General features: G+C 30.9%; 1 protein-coding gene across 11 annotated transcripts in view; it reads right to left on the bottom strand.

Annotated features, from left to right (window-relative positions):
* Positions 1-14959, bottom strand: part of Piezo (piezo type mechanosensitive ion channel component) — a 30241-nt gene that overhangs the window by 10180 nt on the left and 5102 nt on the right. For 3 of the 11 annotated variants that reach the window (XM_083045019.1, XM_083045027.1, XM_083045023.1), the window contains exons 3-23: positions 12085-12300; positions 11659-11888; positions 11001-11432; positions 9848-9979; positions 9073-9120; positions 8552-8666; positions 8361-8470; positions 8011-8277; positions 7523-7849; positions 7261-7406; positions 7031-7177; positions 6785-6915; positions 6546-6688; positions 6257-6433; positions 5652-6168; positions 5483-5578; positions 4954-5396; positions 4264-4663; positions 2633-2695; positions 2105-2256; positions 1266-1442 (exon numbers count right to left, since the gene is read on the bottom strand). In XM_083045019.1, coding sequence (XP_082901145.1) covers positions 1266-1442; positions 2105-2256; positions 2633-2695; positions 4264-4663; positions 4954-5396; positions 5483-5578; positions 5652-6168; positions 6257-6433; positions 6546-6688; positions 6785-6915; positions 7031-7177; positions 7261-7406; positions 7523-7849; positions 8011-8277; positions 8361-8470; positions 8552-8666; positions 9073-9120; positions 9848-9979; positions 11001-11432; positions 11659-11888; positions 12085-12300 — 4469 coding nt within the window. The remainder of the gene's footprint in view (positions 1-1265; positions 1443-2104; positions 2257-2632; positions 2696-4263; positions 4664-4953; positions 5397-5482; positions 5579-5651; positions 6169-6256; positions 6434-6545; positions 6689-6784; positions 6916-7030; positions 7178-7260; positions 7407-7522; positions 7850-8010; positions 8278-8360; positions 8471-8551; positions 8667-9072; positions 9121-9847; positions 9980-11000; positions 11433-11658; positions 11889-12084; positions 12301-14959) is intronic. The other 8 variants (XM_083045021.1, XM_083045030.1, XM_083045020.1 and 5 more) reach the window with 7 other exon arrangements.

Genomic DNA, 14959 nt, shown 5'->3' with positions numbered 1-14959 from the left:
ATTTTATTAACAATTTTATTTGTTGATGTTCGAGCTGTAACACTTTTTATTCTATAATTTTCAATTTAAATATTTATATATAATTACATATATAATTATTTTTAATATCGACAGTTTTTAATCATAATCAAGATTCCTATTTTTACAGTTAATTATTATTTTTACAGTTAATTATATTTAATATTTTTTATAGATGGGTACTCATATTGTGCATAATAAGAGTACAATCAGCATATTATTACAAGAGTTATAATAGATTTAAAATTATAAAGTATAAGCTGATTTTTATACAAAACTTGTATACATCAACGATAAAATATCTCGTCAAAGTTTTGCGTGATTACGACAACATGATACAAATTAAATACGATGTTAGACGATGTGAAGACAATAAAGACCACAGCAAGATTTTGCTTTCTATAATTTTCTGCTACGAAGCCGAGAGCTCAGGAAAGAAGAAAGAAATATCATCGACAAATAAAAGCGTTGTACAAACGCTATTAGAATATATATACTATTTAGTCATCATTATTATAGAAGAATACGCTGCGCGCCGATTGCTTTATGTTATTTGTATGTTAAATTATATTTACAATTAGTAAAAAATAAAAATAGCATATAAATAAAAATATTACAGTACATATAATATAAATCAAACTGTGTAAAGAATATCTTATTAAATATATGCGGTAATATCTTATTAAATATATAGAAAAGAAAAAGAAAATTATATAGAAGAGAAAATATAATAATGTTAATACAATAAGTTAATAATTTTTCGTAAAAATAAGACATCAATAAAATAAAAATGCACAAAGGCAGAGTAGAATAGATTGCTTTATCGACAAACGAAGAAGCAGTGATACAGAAGAATGCAATGAGTACTAATAAGAAGAATGTATTAGCACAGAAGTGTGCAATAGGACTTTTCACGGAAAGCAATAGGCAATAATTGAATCTTATTGATGAAGTAATCTGCAGTTGATTTTTCTAAAACAAGGAGAATTTACAAGAAAAAAAGCATTTGTAATAAATTAATCTAATAATATACTTTATGATATAATATATATTTTTCTCTATAAAATATAAGATTCAATCTTCCTCAAGAAAGAGTCAACTGCACAATGAGATCCAATAGTGAGATCTATCGTCTGCTTGGCAGGCGTTTGAAGACAGTATTATACAAGGGTGAAAATTGACGATTATAGCCAAATGAGTGCCTGCAGCGGTCATGCAGCCTTTTAAAGGGAAAAGGGATGTCTCACATCGGTAGCCATGGCAGTCTCGGTCTCGGAGCGAGCGCTCAGATAAGACATGGATGATTTCTTCCGAGTCAAGGGTACGCTTCTACGTCGGAGTCTCAGCGCGTCCTTTTCGGTCCCTCCATACATGGCGACGTGCGTCGCGATTTCAATGTCTGTCTTAATCAGCGTGTTCATCAACTGCAAGGAGACTTACGCGTCAGTTCTCACAATTCACTATTTACATTCGATTTCGTGCGTCGTTTTTGGCCCGGACGTGTCGCGTGGTCTTTCATCTTCGAGGAGGAGAGAGAAAGAGCGAAAGGGAGAGCGGGAGTTGACAGTGCGATCGGTGGACTTAGAGTGAAAAAAGAGATAATGAGTAGTAATGATGGCATACATGAGAAGATTTTGCTTGCAATCTTTGTATAAGAAATTGCTGTTTGGCTATAAAGTAATCTGTTTAATCAAAATGCTCTCTTTTAAAATATTTTTTGAAAATTTCAAGATATTATATATTTTTATAAAAACATAATAAAATATTTTATATTGTACATGTTTATAAATATAAAAAAAAGGTTTCATACATATGTAAATAATTAGAATTGATTTTCATAATATTTGCAATCTTTTCAGGCCTTGATAAACTATATACATATAACTATATGTAACTAATAGTATTTTATTGGGAGATATTAGTGAAATGTAACACAAAAACCTTAATTGTGAATCGAAAATTCATAGCATAATTGCAATCAAATTCATTCCGAAATTCTTGAAAAATCAAAATCTATGATACATATATATATATATATATATATATATACATATATATATATATATATATTTCCTTATTTACATACCTCCGAAACAGTCATTCTCCTTCTTCGTCGCTCTTGTTCATGCTGTTGGAAACGTTTCTTTTCCTTCTTCTCAGCTTCACTGTCAGGAATCAAATCGGTAACATCATCGTCATCCAGATCGTCAAACATGTAATAGTCACCCGATCTGATAGCTAATTGTAAAAGAGATTATCGGTTTTTAATAAGTTATTTGTAATACGTAAACAAAAGCCATGCATGGATGGTGACAATGTAATTAAAAGAAAGTGCAAAAACATTTGAGGCAATTGACTATTATAGTGTCATTTTAGTATCATTACACATTTCCGCGCTATTAAGAATACACAAATATGCACGTAAATACGTCAATAGATAATTAAATAATTACGAAATTTATTGATACAACAGCCACTTCAAATTATACATAAGCTTTTATGTTTATAGACTGTACATTTTATATACAAGTTAAATTCTCTATGAAATAAATTTAGGATTATGGGGAATATCAGTTAGTAGAGCAATGCACAGATAGCTGTAATATACATTTACCCTCTCTGTTAGTCTTCGGCGTACGAATTTTGTACAATGGCCGTGTTCCTGGATAGAGTTCATCTAATAAAAAGACACAAAAAATAAAATAAAGATAGAAAAGCTAAAAAAAGTTAGCAATATCGATACAGAACATATCATATATTACAGTATGTATATCAAGTAATTCACAATTGAATTCTTCGATTCTGCTGTTGATGAGATTGCTGTATAAAAAATTATAATCTATTAATAAGTATAAAGAAAATTTCATTTGTTTTATAAAAATAATTTTAGATTTTTATATATATGTATGTATATATAAAAGCTCTAAGAAATATATATATATATACATACATATATATACATATATAAAATAAATCATAAATTATACATGTATGTATATATAAGAAATTTATAAAATTTTATTATAAGATTTATCATTAAATGATAACAGATAGTTAATTATGATAAAAGAAATAAGAAATAATAGAGAGAATAATAAAAGATTGAATACGCATAAATAGAAACCTGCAAATGTAAACATTTATGTACATTAATATTAATTCCTTTTAGTCATATCATACGTCTTATATCATACAATTTTTCACTACTTAAAAAAGAAAGGAAACACTCCTACCACTCCTAACAAGACGAGACCAACATCAGACAATGTAAAGTGTTTCGTGAAAGATCTATGCAGGCGTGAAGGAAGCGTATGTATAAGACATCGTAGCACACTGGCGACGAAGAGAGATTGTTGTAGATGAGCGATTACACGTGTGATGCGAGTGCGGGGAGCGAGAGACCGTCGAGATGATCGATTGACGTGGGGTCTGCAGCTCGTTCATCCACGGCGGACCGCTCGGGAAGCTGGATTGACGCCGGTATCGTATGGAAGATGTTAGCGATCGATCGGTCGGACCCCGATCGTAAGGCGGGGGCGAGAACACCGGGAACGTCTCGTCTGGTGACGGTCCCCGAGGATTCAGCTCGCTACTGGGCGGTGAACCGAACGAGATACGGGTCGGTTCGAGATAGCCCTCGAGGCTGACCGTCATAACGGCGGAATTTGGCGTGGGAGCCTGCAATAGAGACGCCGCTCTTGGCGTCAGCGGAGGTGGCTCTTCGTCATCCTCGTCCAGAGGCGTCTGATATCCTTGCGGAGGCGTATGATCCGATACGCAAGAGCTCACGCTGGAAGATCTCGCCAGCGGCGCCTGTCCCTCTTTTTCACGCATTAAAGATACAGATATATTGGATATTATATCTCCGCATGTAATGAATGCGGTGCAGCAACGAAGGGGAGATCACGACGTTGCGAAAAGTTTTACGAAATTATTTGTTAGCGTAGAACTGAAGATGATTGATATTTATGTAGAATGTAGAGAATAAAGAGTGTCGATTCTTGAAAAATTATTTACAACTTATCTATTTTAAGTTAGAACATTTGTAATTACTAAAATAGAATATGGACTTTAGGGGCTTTTTAAAATTGATTATTAATTCAATATAGTTCATGATCAAGATAAAATCTTACAATCGCTTATTGCAGAACAATAATCACATTTTTTTAAGAATTACTTCTTGATAAAATATATTTTTTTATGTGAATGTTATTTAAAATTATTATCGAGAAAGAATTGCCTTACCGACTTTGTGAGCCTGATGTTCTCTGTAAGCTGGTCTCTGTATTCTTTGCTGATTAGCCTTAATCTTGTCCATTTTGAATTTCAGTTTTTCTAAAACTGTTTTCTCCACATTCTCTTGAATATCTATACGCTTCTGATGAAGCTCTTCGAGAAGTTCGGCGCCACGAGACGCTAGAATGCTCATGGCTTTTGTCTCGTCGACTATATGAAAGAAGTAGTAACTTTTGAAGAGTCGTTTCTGTATTAAAAGGAAACAAAGGCATAGTCCATCCCAGACCATGCCGATGTCTTCTCTAGCGACGTTACACTGCATAGGATCCAGCAGTTCGCTGGAGCTCTTGAACTTTTTTAGACATGCGATACCAAGTAACTGCACCAGCCAACAGGCTGAATGTTCAAGCTAGTTATAAAATAATTTAATAATTTTTATATACTCTTCTTTTAGTCTTATATAAATATATATATATATATATATATATATATATATATAATGTGTGTATATATATATATAATATTCTGTGTTTTTATCTATTTTTAATTTTTGTAAATTATATTTTCTATTATGCTACTATTTTCAATGATTTTAATTATTTTAATTTATTTTAAAATTTTCTTTGATATAAGGAAACATGCTTTTTTTTACAAAAAATACAATTTATGTGTACAACATAAATGCAAAAAAAAACTTACGTCTTTGATGAGAACACAGCCCACACCTTGAAGTAGAGCTTTTAAAAAGATAACAATGACGTTGTATCCGATCAGTAGGTTCCACCATTTTAAAATAGTTCTCATCGGTCTCAAATAAAAGTCGCTTCCTTGCCAAAGAAATATGAATGCCCCTATGAGATAACCGAGCGAAAAGAGATTCGTTCTTTTCGTTCCAGCCAAAAACATGATTGACAGCGTCACCCACATGAGACTCATCATGCAACCGCGTTTAATTATATCCAGCCATGATTGAATGTGCGACACGTAATCCTTGATAGGATTTACAAAATTTGGTTTCTCCATATCTTGGAAGACAGAGTAATTATGGCCTGCTACGAAATCTCTACCAGACTCTAAGTTTTGTCGTTCGATATGAAAGACCAGACTTTGTCGCACGATCATCATCAATAAGATAAAATCACCTGAGTGCAAAATAAAAAGAGAGATACATATATCAATGTTGTAAAGCCTTTTGATCAGTTTTTAAAGAAAAACTAATAAAACTTACAAATTAATTTTTTGGAATTCGGTGGAAAATCTGGATCAGGAAGGTACATCCATTCCTGCAACCTTCTCATCACCTCAGACTCGCTCCATGGATATTCTAAGACAAATAAAAAAAATATGTATTTGCTTTAATTTAATAATTTGAAGATTTATATTTGTCATCATATTACCTATACAAAGCCATGAAGGTGGAGCCACAACAATGGCATATTGAATAGGTAGAAGAATAATGGTAAACATTCTAAAACAAGGCCAGATTCGCGCGACAGTTTTTCTCTTTAATGAGAAAAATAGTAACAACCACACGCTATATAAAACAGAATAAAAGTCCAGCCTCGTGCCAATCAGCGTAACAATTCCGATGAGGCACATTTCAAGCCCGAATTTATAGAAACCGTAGTTGAAGAGGAACTTTAAGCACTCTGGCACTCCTTTATCAGCATCCGCTCTAGTAATTGTCGGAAACATTACTTGAGGAGTCTCCAATGATTCTCCCTTACTATGGCGATAAAACCATTGACGAATTCTAATAATTTTTCTGAAAGTCGTCACAGTAACGATGCCAATATAGCCTTTCAATAGATCCGGAAGTCTACCCGGCCCCGCTTTTTTCATCCCGAACCATTCGGCTATGTTGTAGACGGTATTATTGTTTGCATATTGTTGATTGTCCTCCTCTCCGTATCTCTAAAATTATTCAGAATAATATGTAAAATTAAACTAAAAGAAAAATATCTTTTGTTGTAATAAAGTATGTAATAGCTTTAATTTTTACAGTGCAGTTAACGTTCCAGTTATCATGATTGATATATTGGATTTGATATAACATTTTGGTGACCATTAAAAGCGATATTATCGCAGACATAATATTAATTGCATTTATTTGGATGTTTCTTTTGAAATTGATCATCACAACTACGGCGACGATGAAGAAGAAATTTATTGCGCATACCTAGAACATACATATACAAATTTATTTATGCAATAAATTTATTATTTACACACAAATTAATTTATTATTTAATTTTACAATATCGTAATAAATTATAGTAAATTTTACTTACATCATTGATACATAAAAGTACGAATGAAATAAAAATAATTTTCTGCATGTGAATTTCGAGAAAGAGCCAAGTGTAATTGTAAAAATTTACTATATGTTTCGTCACTCTTCGAAATAGCGCAATTCTTTCTAGTTTTGACATATCTGTAAGGAATTTCAAAAGCATTTGATAAAATTTTATGATATTAGAAGGACGATAATAGTTGGTAAAGATAATAAATAATGAACATATATACATACGTTTCAACTGCTTTAATGTATACATTGTATGATTTTCGTTCTCAGTAAGCGTAACGTCAGCCGGTGAAGATATTGGAATATTTAAGCTAGGCGAGTATCCTAGACTGGCGCGTCTAAATGCGCTTTCAGGCCTAAAATGATGAAAAATATATTTATAGATATTATCATTATAATGGCATCATTATAATATCATTATAATCACAATACATTATGATATAATGATATAATGTATTGTTTTTTACGAACTGTAATCTGTCGATATTGGTGACATTGAGGAAGTCCTTGTGGAAATAATGAATCTGAAGCACTGTGATGATAACGAAAAACGTTGGCGTCAGCAATCTCACGAATAAGTCTTTGGTCTCGTAGATCTCCAATCCAATATCCATTTGTCTAAAATGATAAATGCGTTCACAGGGAAAAAGAAGATCTAAATGACTAATAAATGGGATAATAATTAAGCAATCATCACTCACAAATCTTGATCTATACCGAGGTATTCCCAGTACTTCGGAAAATTCTGGAACTGATAAGTATAAACGAGAATCAGCATGGCAATCGAATACCCAATGACAGTCACCCAGAATGGGTACATCATTCTTCTCCACGCTATCCACGATATCTGAAATTTCACGCGTCATTTATTTATAATATACCTTTACAAATTTATAATATATTTATAATATATCTCAATAAATTTTAAATATATAAAATGTGTCTAGGAATCAAATGAGACACCTGGAATGTGATGACAAAGAGAAGGAACAGCGACATGTAAACAATTCTAAAGACCGTCATACGTTCGCCCGTTATGCCGCAGATAAATAGCATAATTGCTACTACGGCAATCCAAAATCTCGTCAATAGATTTTGCAATAACTTTCCGACATTTTTCATAAATTTACTCTTGATTTCTGGCTCATCGTGACTCATGGCAGTTGTGGCTGTCGAGACGGACACGTGTAACGGCGCTACCATATCTCTCAGAGTGGAAGATCGCTGTTGTCGTTTTCGTTCTGCCATATATTGTCTCATAGTGATCCAAAACATGGATATAAACAGACACTATAAATAAATAAAATTCTACCTTAAATATTTTATCATATGTACGATTGATAAAATATGTAAAATATATAAATTTAGGAATTTTAATAATTTATATAAAATTCTTAAATAATGAAAATATTATTAATTAAATAAATAAATTTTATTTGTGCAAGATATACCTTAACTATCAGATGCCAACGACTTAGCTCATCGGCTTTGCTGAAGCCAATTTCAGAAATTTCTACGCCGCTTACGACTCTTGGCAATTCTTCGTCGTTCAAATCCATACTATAAACATATTGTCCGAGAAGCAGAAGAGTTGCATAAAACACGATGAAGGGAGAGCACTTCATCATAGAAGCACGTTTATCAGGAACCATCCATAGAATCAATGCCCATAGAAGTAGAACGAATGTCGTCCAGCTGTGGTACATTATACTCCATGTCTAAAAGACGACAAAAATGACAAAACAATTCTTTAGTTTACTTGTTCGTAATCTTTATTTTCTGATTTTTCAGAAATGCTTACCATCATTATTATATTTGTAGCCAGATATGATGAATTTACTATTAATTGGAAAATAGAGTATACTGCCATAATTATTTGCTCGACGACACCTGGCATGTCATCAGGCACCCCTAATTTATGACATCATTAATTAATGATTTTCAATTGTTTATGCATGAATTTATCGTATATTTTAGTATTTATATCATTACCTTCACTGAGACTTTGCATTTGTATGCTGTCGTCCTGATGACCGTCCTGGACGATGATACTTCCAGTAGTGGAATCTTGAAGAAGACCCGTTCTTCCAGATCCAAACCGCATCAACTGTATAAGGAAAACCATTCTATTTTTTTATATATAATTAAAATACTATATTATTATTTCTATAAAATATACTTTATATTATCATGTGTGTCTCTCTTTCTTAGTTCTTACTAAACTAACATTTTTTAAACTAATCTATCATGCTAATATAAATGCAGGCTCATACAAAGTATAACAGTATGCGTTTACCTTCACCATTTTATTAAATTTTATTAATAATGATGATCGCGCGTGTAAAAATTTTCGAGATTAATTCGCGCAAATGCGCGCCGAATCTCACGATTTTTATTTGCACGAATAAAATCTCGAACTGCTTTATGGAGTTTATTTGTGTCACATGCACCAGAAAAGTGAATTGTTAATAAATAATTTATTAACCATATGCATATTCAATTGATATACGTACAGGTGTTCGCTCGTCGATTGTTGGTAACGACGAATCTATGACCGGCTTCTAAAACAATGGCAAACTAAACATAGCAGCATCCAAACGGAAAAAGATTTTGCTCAGCATTAAACAACAACCGCACATCTGGAAGGCGATAGCAAATAAGAATACAAAAAGTATTTTAAAATAGATGAAAAATTTTTTTACAAAGAATCAATTTTCAACGAAAACTTAGGCAGAGATATTTGATAAATAAAGCTGCGTAAGCCCAATGTCAATATCTTCCCGAATCGAAATTATTTGTAAGTGTGACATTGTTGGATGCATATTTAATACAATTTTACAAAATGCATCAACAGATTTATTATATATAATTAATTAAGAATGAAATAAAAAAGTATGACAGAAGTAATACATTAAATCATATAAATAAAGATATTATTAAGGAAAGATTGAATAATCGTAAATATAAAAATGGTATCAAAAATAAAGACAATTGAAAAATAATTCAAATATATGTACACTAAACATGCTTGACAGATATATTTAAAAGTTTGGGGGGGGGGGGGCAGTGAAAGTTTCAAGAAGTTAGTGACGTATTTACAGAAATGAGAGCAAGAATTGGAAAATGAATTTGCAATAGAAAACTACTATGCAATTTTGACATTCAATGTCATATCAGCGAGATAAAATCTGAAATAAAATATAGCTGACAAAAAAGAAAAGTTGCATAATCACAGATATACAGAAGCATCAATCGTATATCAAATCGATTCATGAGACGAATCCTTACGCGAGCCTTACGTCGCGCTGATTGCCATCTTTGGGAAGGTGTTCTGCGTCTGATGGACACGTGCCTGGACAATGCAGTGTCTAGATTTTCCAGATTGCCACTTAATTGCTTTGTTTCCTTCGCCTGTAATGCCTCGTTAGTAGAAGCAAGATATTTTCAACAAAGTTTTCCACAAATCATAATCGGCAGAATCGCCAAAATTATATTAAATTTGAAAACTTTCATTTTTTTTAAATATTGAATTATCTTCTCTATGATTGAGTCATACTTTTCTTTTTTTTATATACAGAAACAATGTGGAATTAAAATTAACCGTAATTATAACAATAATTTCGATATTATATTTATCTGACTGTAATATTTAAATTAAATAATTATTTTAAAGACGTTAACTTTGTAAAGAATTCATATTTTGTAAAGAAAATATAAACGAATCAATATTTGGCGAATTTATAATTAATAAATTGTGTTAGTTTGAGTTAATGTAAAGTTTTGTTAGGTGATCAGCTGTTATTTGCTAATGTTAATGCTAATGTTAATTATTCCTTTTCCACAAGTAGGTTAATTATGTATACACGCAATAGGCAGATAGCGTATAGTTTGGAACAGTAAAGGCCTTTAAATTTAAAGTATACCCAAGTTGCAGAAGAAATTTTAATATAAAGAGAAAACGCCGCTTGACGTAGTACTTCTCTAATAAAAGACTTAATATACTGTATAGAGAGAAATTTAATTATATTGCTATTTTTCTAATTAAGTTTCATTAATCACAACACCAAATTTTTATTGATCTAGACTAACACTATAGCTTTTTCTATAGAAGTTTGGATCTAAATATATAACTTGTATTTATTATATTTTTTTTCTAATATATTAAAACAAAAAATTAAGTTAATATATTAATTTAAATAATTCTAATGTAATTTGCGTCAAAAATACAACTATCTCGTACTAAATAACAAAAGCTCTAAGTAACAAAAAATACATTAAGAATATCGCAATCTCTAATATTACCTAGTATAATATTATGATCCTTATATGTATACACTATATTCTAATCTTTCCTCTGATTAGCAATATCAATAGTTTAGAAGAAATAATAATTCTTTACAATATCGTAATTCTGAATAAATTGGAAAATATTTGAACTCACCGGTTTCCTACTGAGAAACTGCGATTGCAATGCGAGGACGTAATACAGCCAGAAGAGTCTCAAAGCGTATCCATAAATCAACCAATCGGCATCATCTGTATATTCCACATTTCTCGGATCGCTGCAGTTTGTGCGATAAACTGCAGCCAGGACCAAGTAACGTGCCCAAGCGCCGGACACGGGAATAATTTCCTGAGGCCATTCATTTTGATAGGCGAGTAACGCGACGATGTGAATGATTACGATAACCATGATAATTCTACAAATCACGGCAAACTTCTTTTGCAATTCTTTATTGCAGGCCCAGCACGTTGCGGCGCCGAGAAACACCAGGAAGTAGAAAGCCGCTTCTATCGATGGTTTCAAGGCCGCGACGCAGCACAATGACGCCAGGACGACGTAGGTTCCGATACCTCCCAGGAAGTTGATTATCTGAATCATATGGATGTGCGTAGGCGTAAGTTATCTTCGGCTAGATATTGATTTTTTTCGCGAAACGCAATGTTGGGAATGCAGTTTGGACTAAAGGATCGATTGAAAGTAATTTTGATTGAAAAATATGCATGACGCAAATATATTAATTATTAATTAAGAAATTTTCTTTATACTAAACGTATAATTTTTCTTTCAAACACGGGCAATATGATTATATGATTACCTTTGTGGTGCTATCTTTCGTTTCTTTCTGCTTATTTTCCTGACGAAGAGAAGGATCATTTTCCTCCTCGCTAATACGTTTTTGCGTAAGGAAACGACATATAAAATATATTGCGAATACAGTGGGTAAGACTATGAATTCCGGTGTCAGCCAGTAAAATACTTCCCATACAGATGCGCTATCTAATCTGACAAAGCCTATGTGTCTGAAAAGCTTCTCTAGAAACTCGCCTGAAAGTAAGAATTTATTTATAGTATTTGGAATTTCAGGTATTACATGTGTATTTTTTGAATCTTATGTAATTCTCTTAAGTGAAAAAATTATATATAGTTACATTTGTTTATTTAGAAAACTTATAGATTTATTGTGTGAGCTTTTATCAAGATAAAGATAATATAATATTTTTTGTATCAGAGTGTAGCTTACAGTTTTGCAGAAAGTATCCGTAAGGCGGTAATGACAGGAGAACAATGTGAAAGGTAATCTGAGCTATGGCTACAATAAACGCTAAGCAGATGCAAATCTTCAGGTATATTCCCGTGTGACCTGCCATAGTTCTGTGCGTCGGTATTGGGACCAGGGGAGAATATAGCATCAATCCTAGATAGATGATCGATAGTCCCACTGGTCGCCATATTGTACCTGTAAAATTGAAACCCCATTTCTATGAAATTTGCATTTTTTAAATTACGATTTAATTAATAGAATATTTGATGCTATGGATACATATACACAAACATGTAATTTACGCTGTTCTTTTCTAGAGAACAAAATTTAAAGGAGATTTTAATAAATAAAAATTTGAAGATGAATGGCAGCTTTGAGTTTTCGTTGTATAAAAGAAAAAGAGAAAGAAAATTAGAAATACTATTTTTATTTTAATCTCAAGATAATAGAAACATTGACAAGTCTTTTGTTGAAACTTCTACTATTTTATTTCAATTATAACATAATTTAGTCCACTTTCTTTCGCTTTCAGAACTTTATAGAAGAAACCTTCTTTCGACGATGAGATATATAACAGCACATAAAAACACGCAGCTGTTGATATGATTGTTCCACATTTGTGAAAAGGTCATTTATGATGAGATAGGAATTATTCGTGATACAGTCAATGACGATGCTCTCTAGGAGGTGACATTTCAATCCCTCCGAGTATTTTGACATGATTTTTTTCATTTTTATTCGTATTTAAATCAAGTTTTGTATTTTAAACGATATTTGATTTAAGAAATTATATGCTTAAGATAATATTGAATATTTTATTATAGATATGTATTACATTAAGTTGATGAGATAAACAAATCAGTTTTCTAAATAAATGTATTTCTCTGGCATATACATATATTGAATTTACAATCTATAATTGATTTAATGAGCACCCGGTATATCAGTATGGCAAACGCATATGCGATAATTAATGTGAATCATTGTGGGGAGTTTAGTCTGTCGATGATAATTACTTTCGCGTTCATGGAGCGTTACAAATGTTTCACAAATGAGTGTGAGTTGTTTATTCGTTCAGATGTATTATAACATGCTAGAATTTGTGTTATTTGAACTCTTCCAAATATTCGCACGAATATCATATAATTTTCAATCGCCAGCAACTCTCTAGGAATTCTATTCTATTCGTGGCACATGTTAAATTTGCCCGACACACCTAAATAACTACATTGTGTAGCTGCCAAGCGAAATTTATCAACTTGCGCACAAAATTCGGCTAATTATTGTAATAACATCGTCACTGTGATTTTTTTCTTTAAATCAATATTCTTTGGCGTGGAAGGCTGCAGCTTTTTCTCTTTTTATAATGATAATCTATTAATTATTTTGTATTGTATTTTTAATATTATATGACATTTTTAAGAAAGAAATTATTATTATTCGATTTAAATATTGATTTATTATTATCTATATTTTTTAAGGAGTTACATATATAGAATCACTAATATAAAAAATATACTAATTATTGATTTTTTCATCTTACAACAATGATATTAACAAATTTAGTTAATTCCCGATTGCCAAAAAATATAAGATATTAATTTGAACTTTCAGCAGTCCGTACGTTCGTCATTGATCGCAGCAAGGACATTAAAATCGTTATAGGTTACTTCTGTCATATATAATTTTATATTTGATGAACGAGGTCAAAAGTTATTAGTTTATAAGTTTAGTTTTTTTCACAACACGAAACCGGCTGCGAAAATAAGGCTACATGCATGAAATTTTTGTTAATAATTTTTTTGATTATTTTTATGAAACACAAAACCAGCCACGGTTAAGTGTTATGAGATATTAAAATCTGATTAGTCCGTATAATGTTGATTTACTTTGCACATAAATGAATAGATAAATATAATTATTTTTTTTTATTATTTCGATAATATTGTTAAACATTTTTATTTAATTTAATACAAAAATTAAAACTTTAGCTTAAAAAATAGATAAATTATAGTACATTATCTTTATAATTCAATATAAATAATCATATTATTTGGATCTTTGACATTATTATTTTCTCTTACATTTTTATAAGATAATCAAAAGTACATTAGGTGCTCAATATTACAATAAATGATAACGTATTGTGTTTATATACAACAATAAATTTATTTTAATAAACTTAAATTAGCGAGTATAAATAATATTCTATTTTTGATAAGAAAACATACTTAGAGCTTCTTTCGCATACTTGTAGTTTGATATGCTGTCGAAATGTTTGTTTTGACAAAATTAGTAAATCTTGCTCTCGTATCATATGGTACACGAGTTCAAGCGTTTGTCTCTAATTATAGAATACTCTTCAAGCCGCTTAGACACATGTTCACGAGGCCAATTTGAAACAATGTGGGACGAAAATATATTTTCATTTGATCGTTTTTTGTCTTTCTGCATATTTTATATTTTACATAAAAATATATTTATTTTGATTATATCATTTAATATAGTTATAATAATTATAAAAATTTATTTAACAAATCAATATTAATTAAATTTTTTAGATATTTAAAAAATATATATTAATTTAAATTAATTTGAAATTAATTAATTATTTAACTTAGAAAAATTGAGCAGATTCTTCGTACAATTTATCTTCCATTTTTTAGAGTAAATAAATTAATTTTTGGGAAAGTAAAATAATTAATAAAATCCATAATTATTTAAACTTTTTATTTGTAATAGAAATAATTGAACAATTTGGGATACAGAAAGATTCATTAACGATGCGTACGTAATGCGAGTAAAACATGTGGTGAATTGATAATGATTAATCAATAATATGATATTATTCTTT

The sequence above is a fragment of the Prenolepis imparis genome, unplaced genomic scaffold (assembly GCF_030444845.1).
Source record: "Prenolepis imparis isolate NDT839.2.m4 unplaced genomic scaffold, iyPreImpa1.0 SCAF_8, whole genome shotgun sequence".
NCBI classification, from domain to species: Eukaryota; Metazoa; Arthropoda; class Insecta; order Hymenoptera; family Formicidae; genus Prenolepis; species Prenolepis imparis.
The sequence above is the reverse complement of the archived record's forward strand: the minus strand, read 5'-3'. Positions and strand labels throughout refer to the sequence as shown.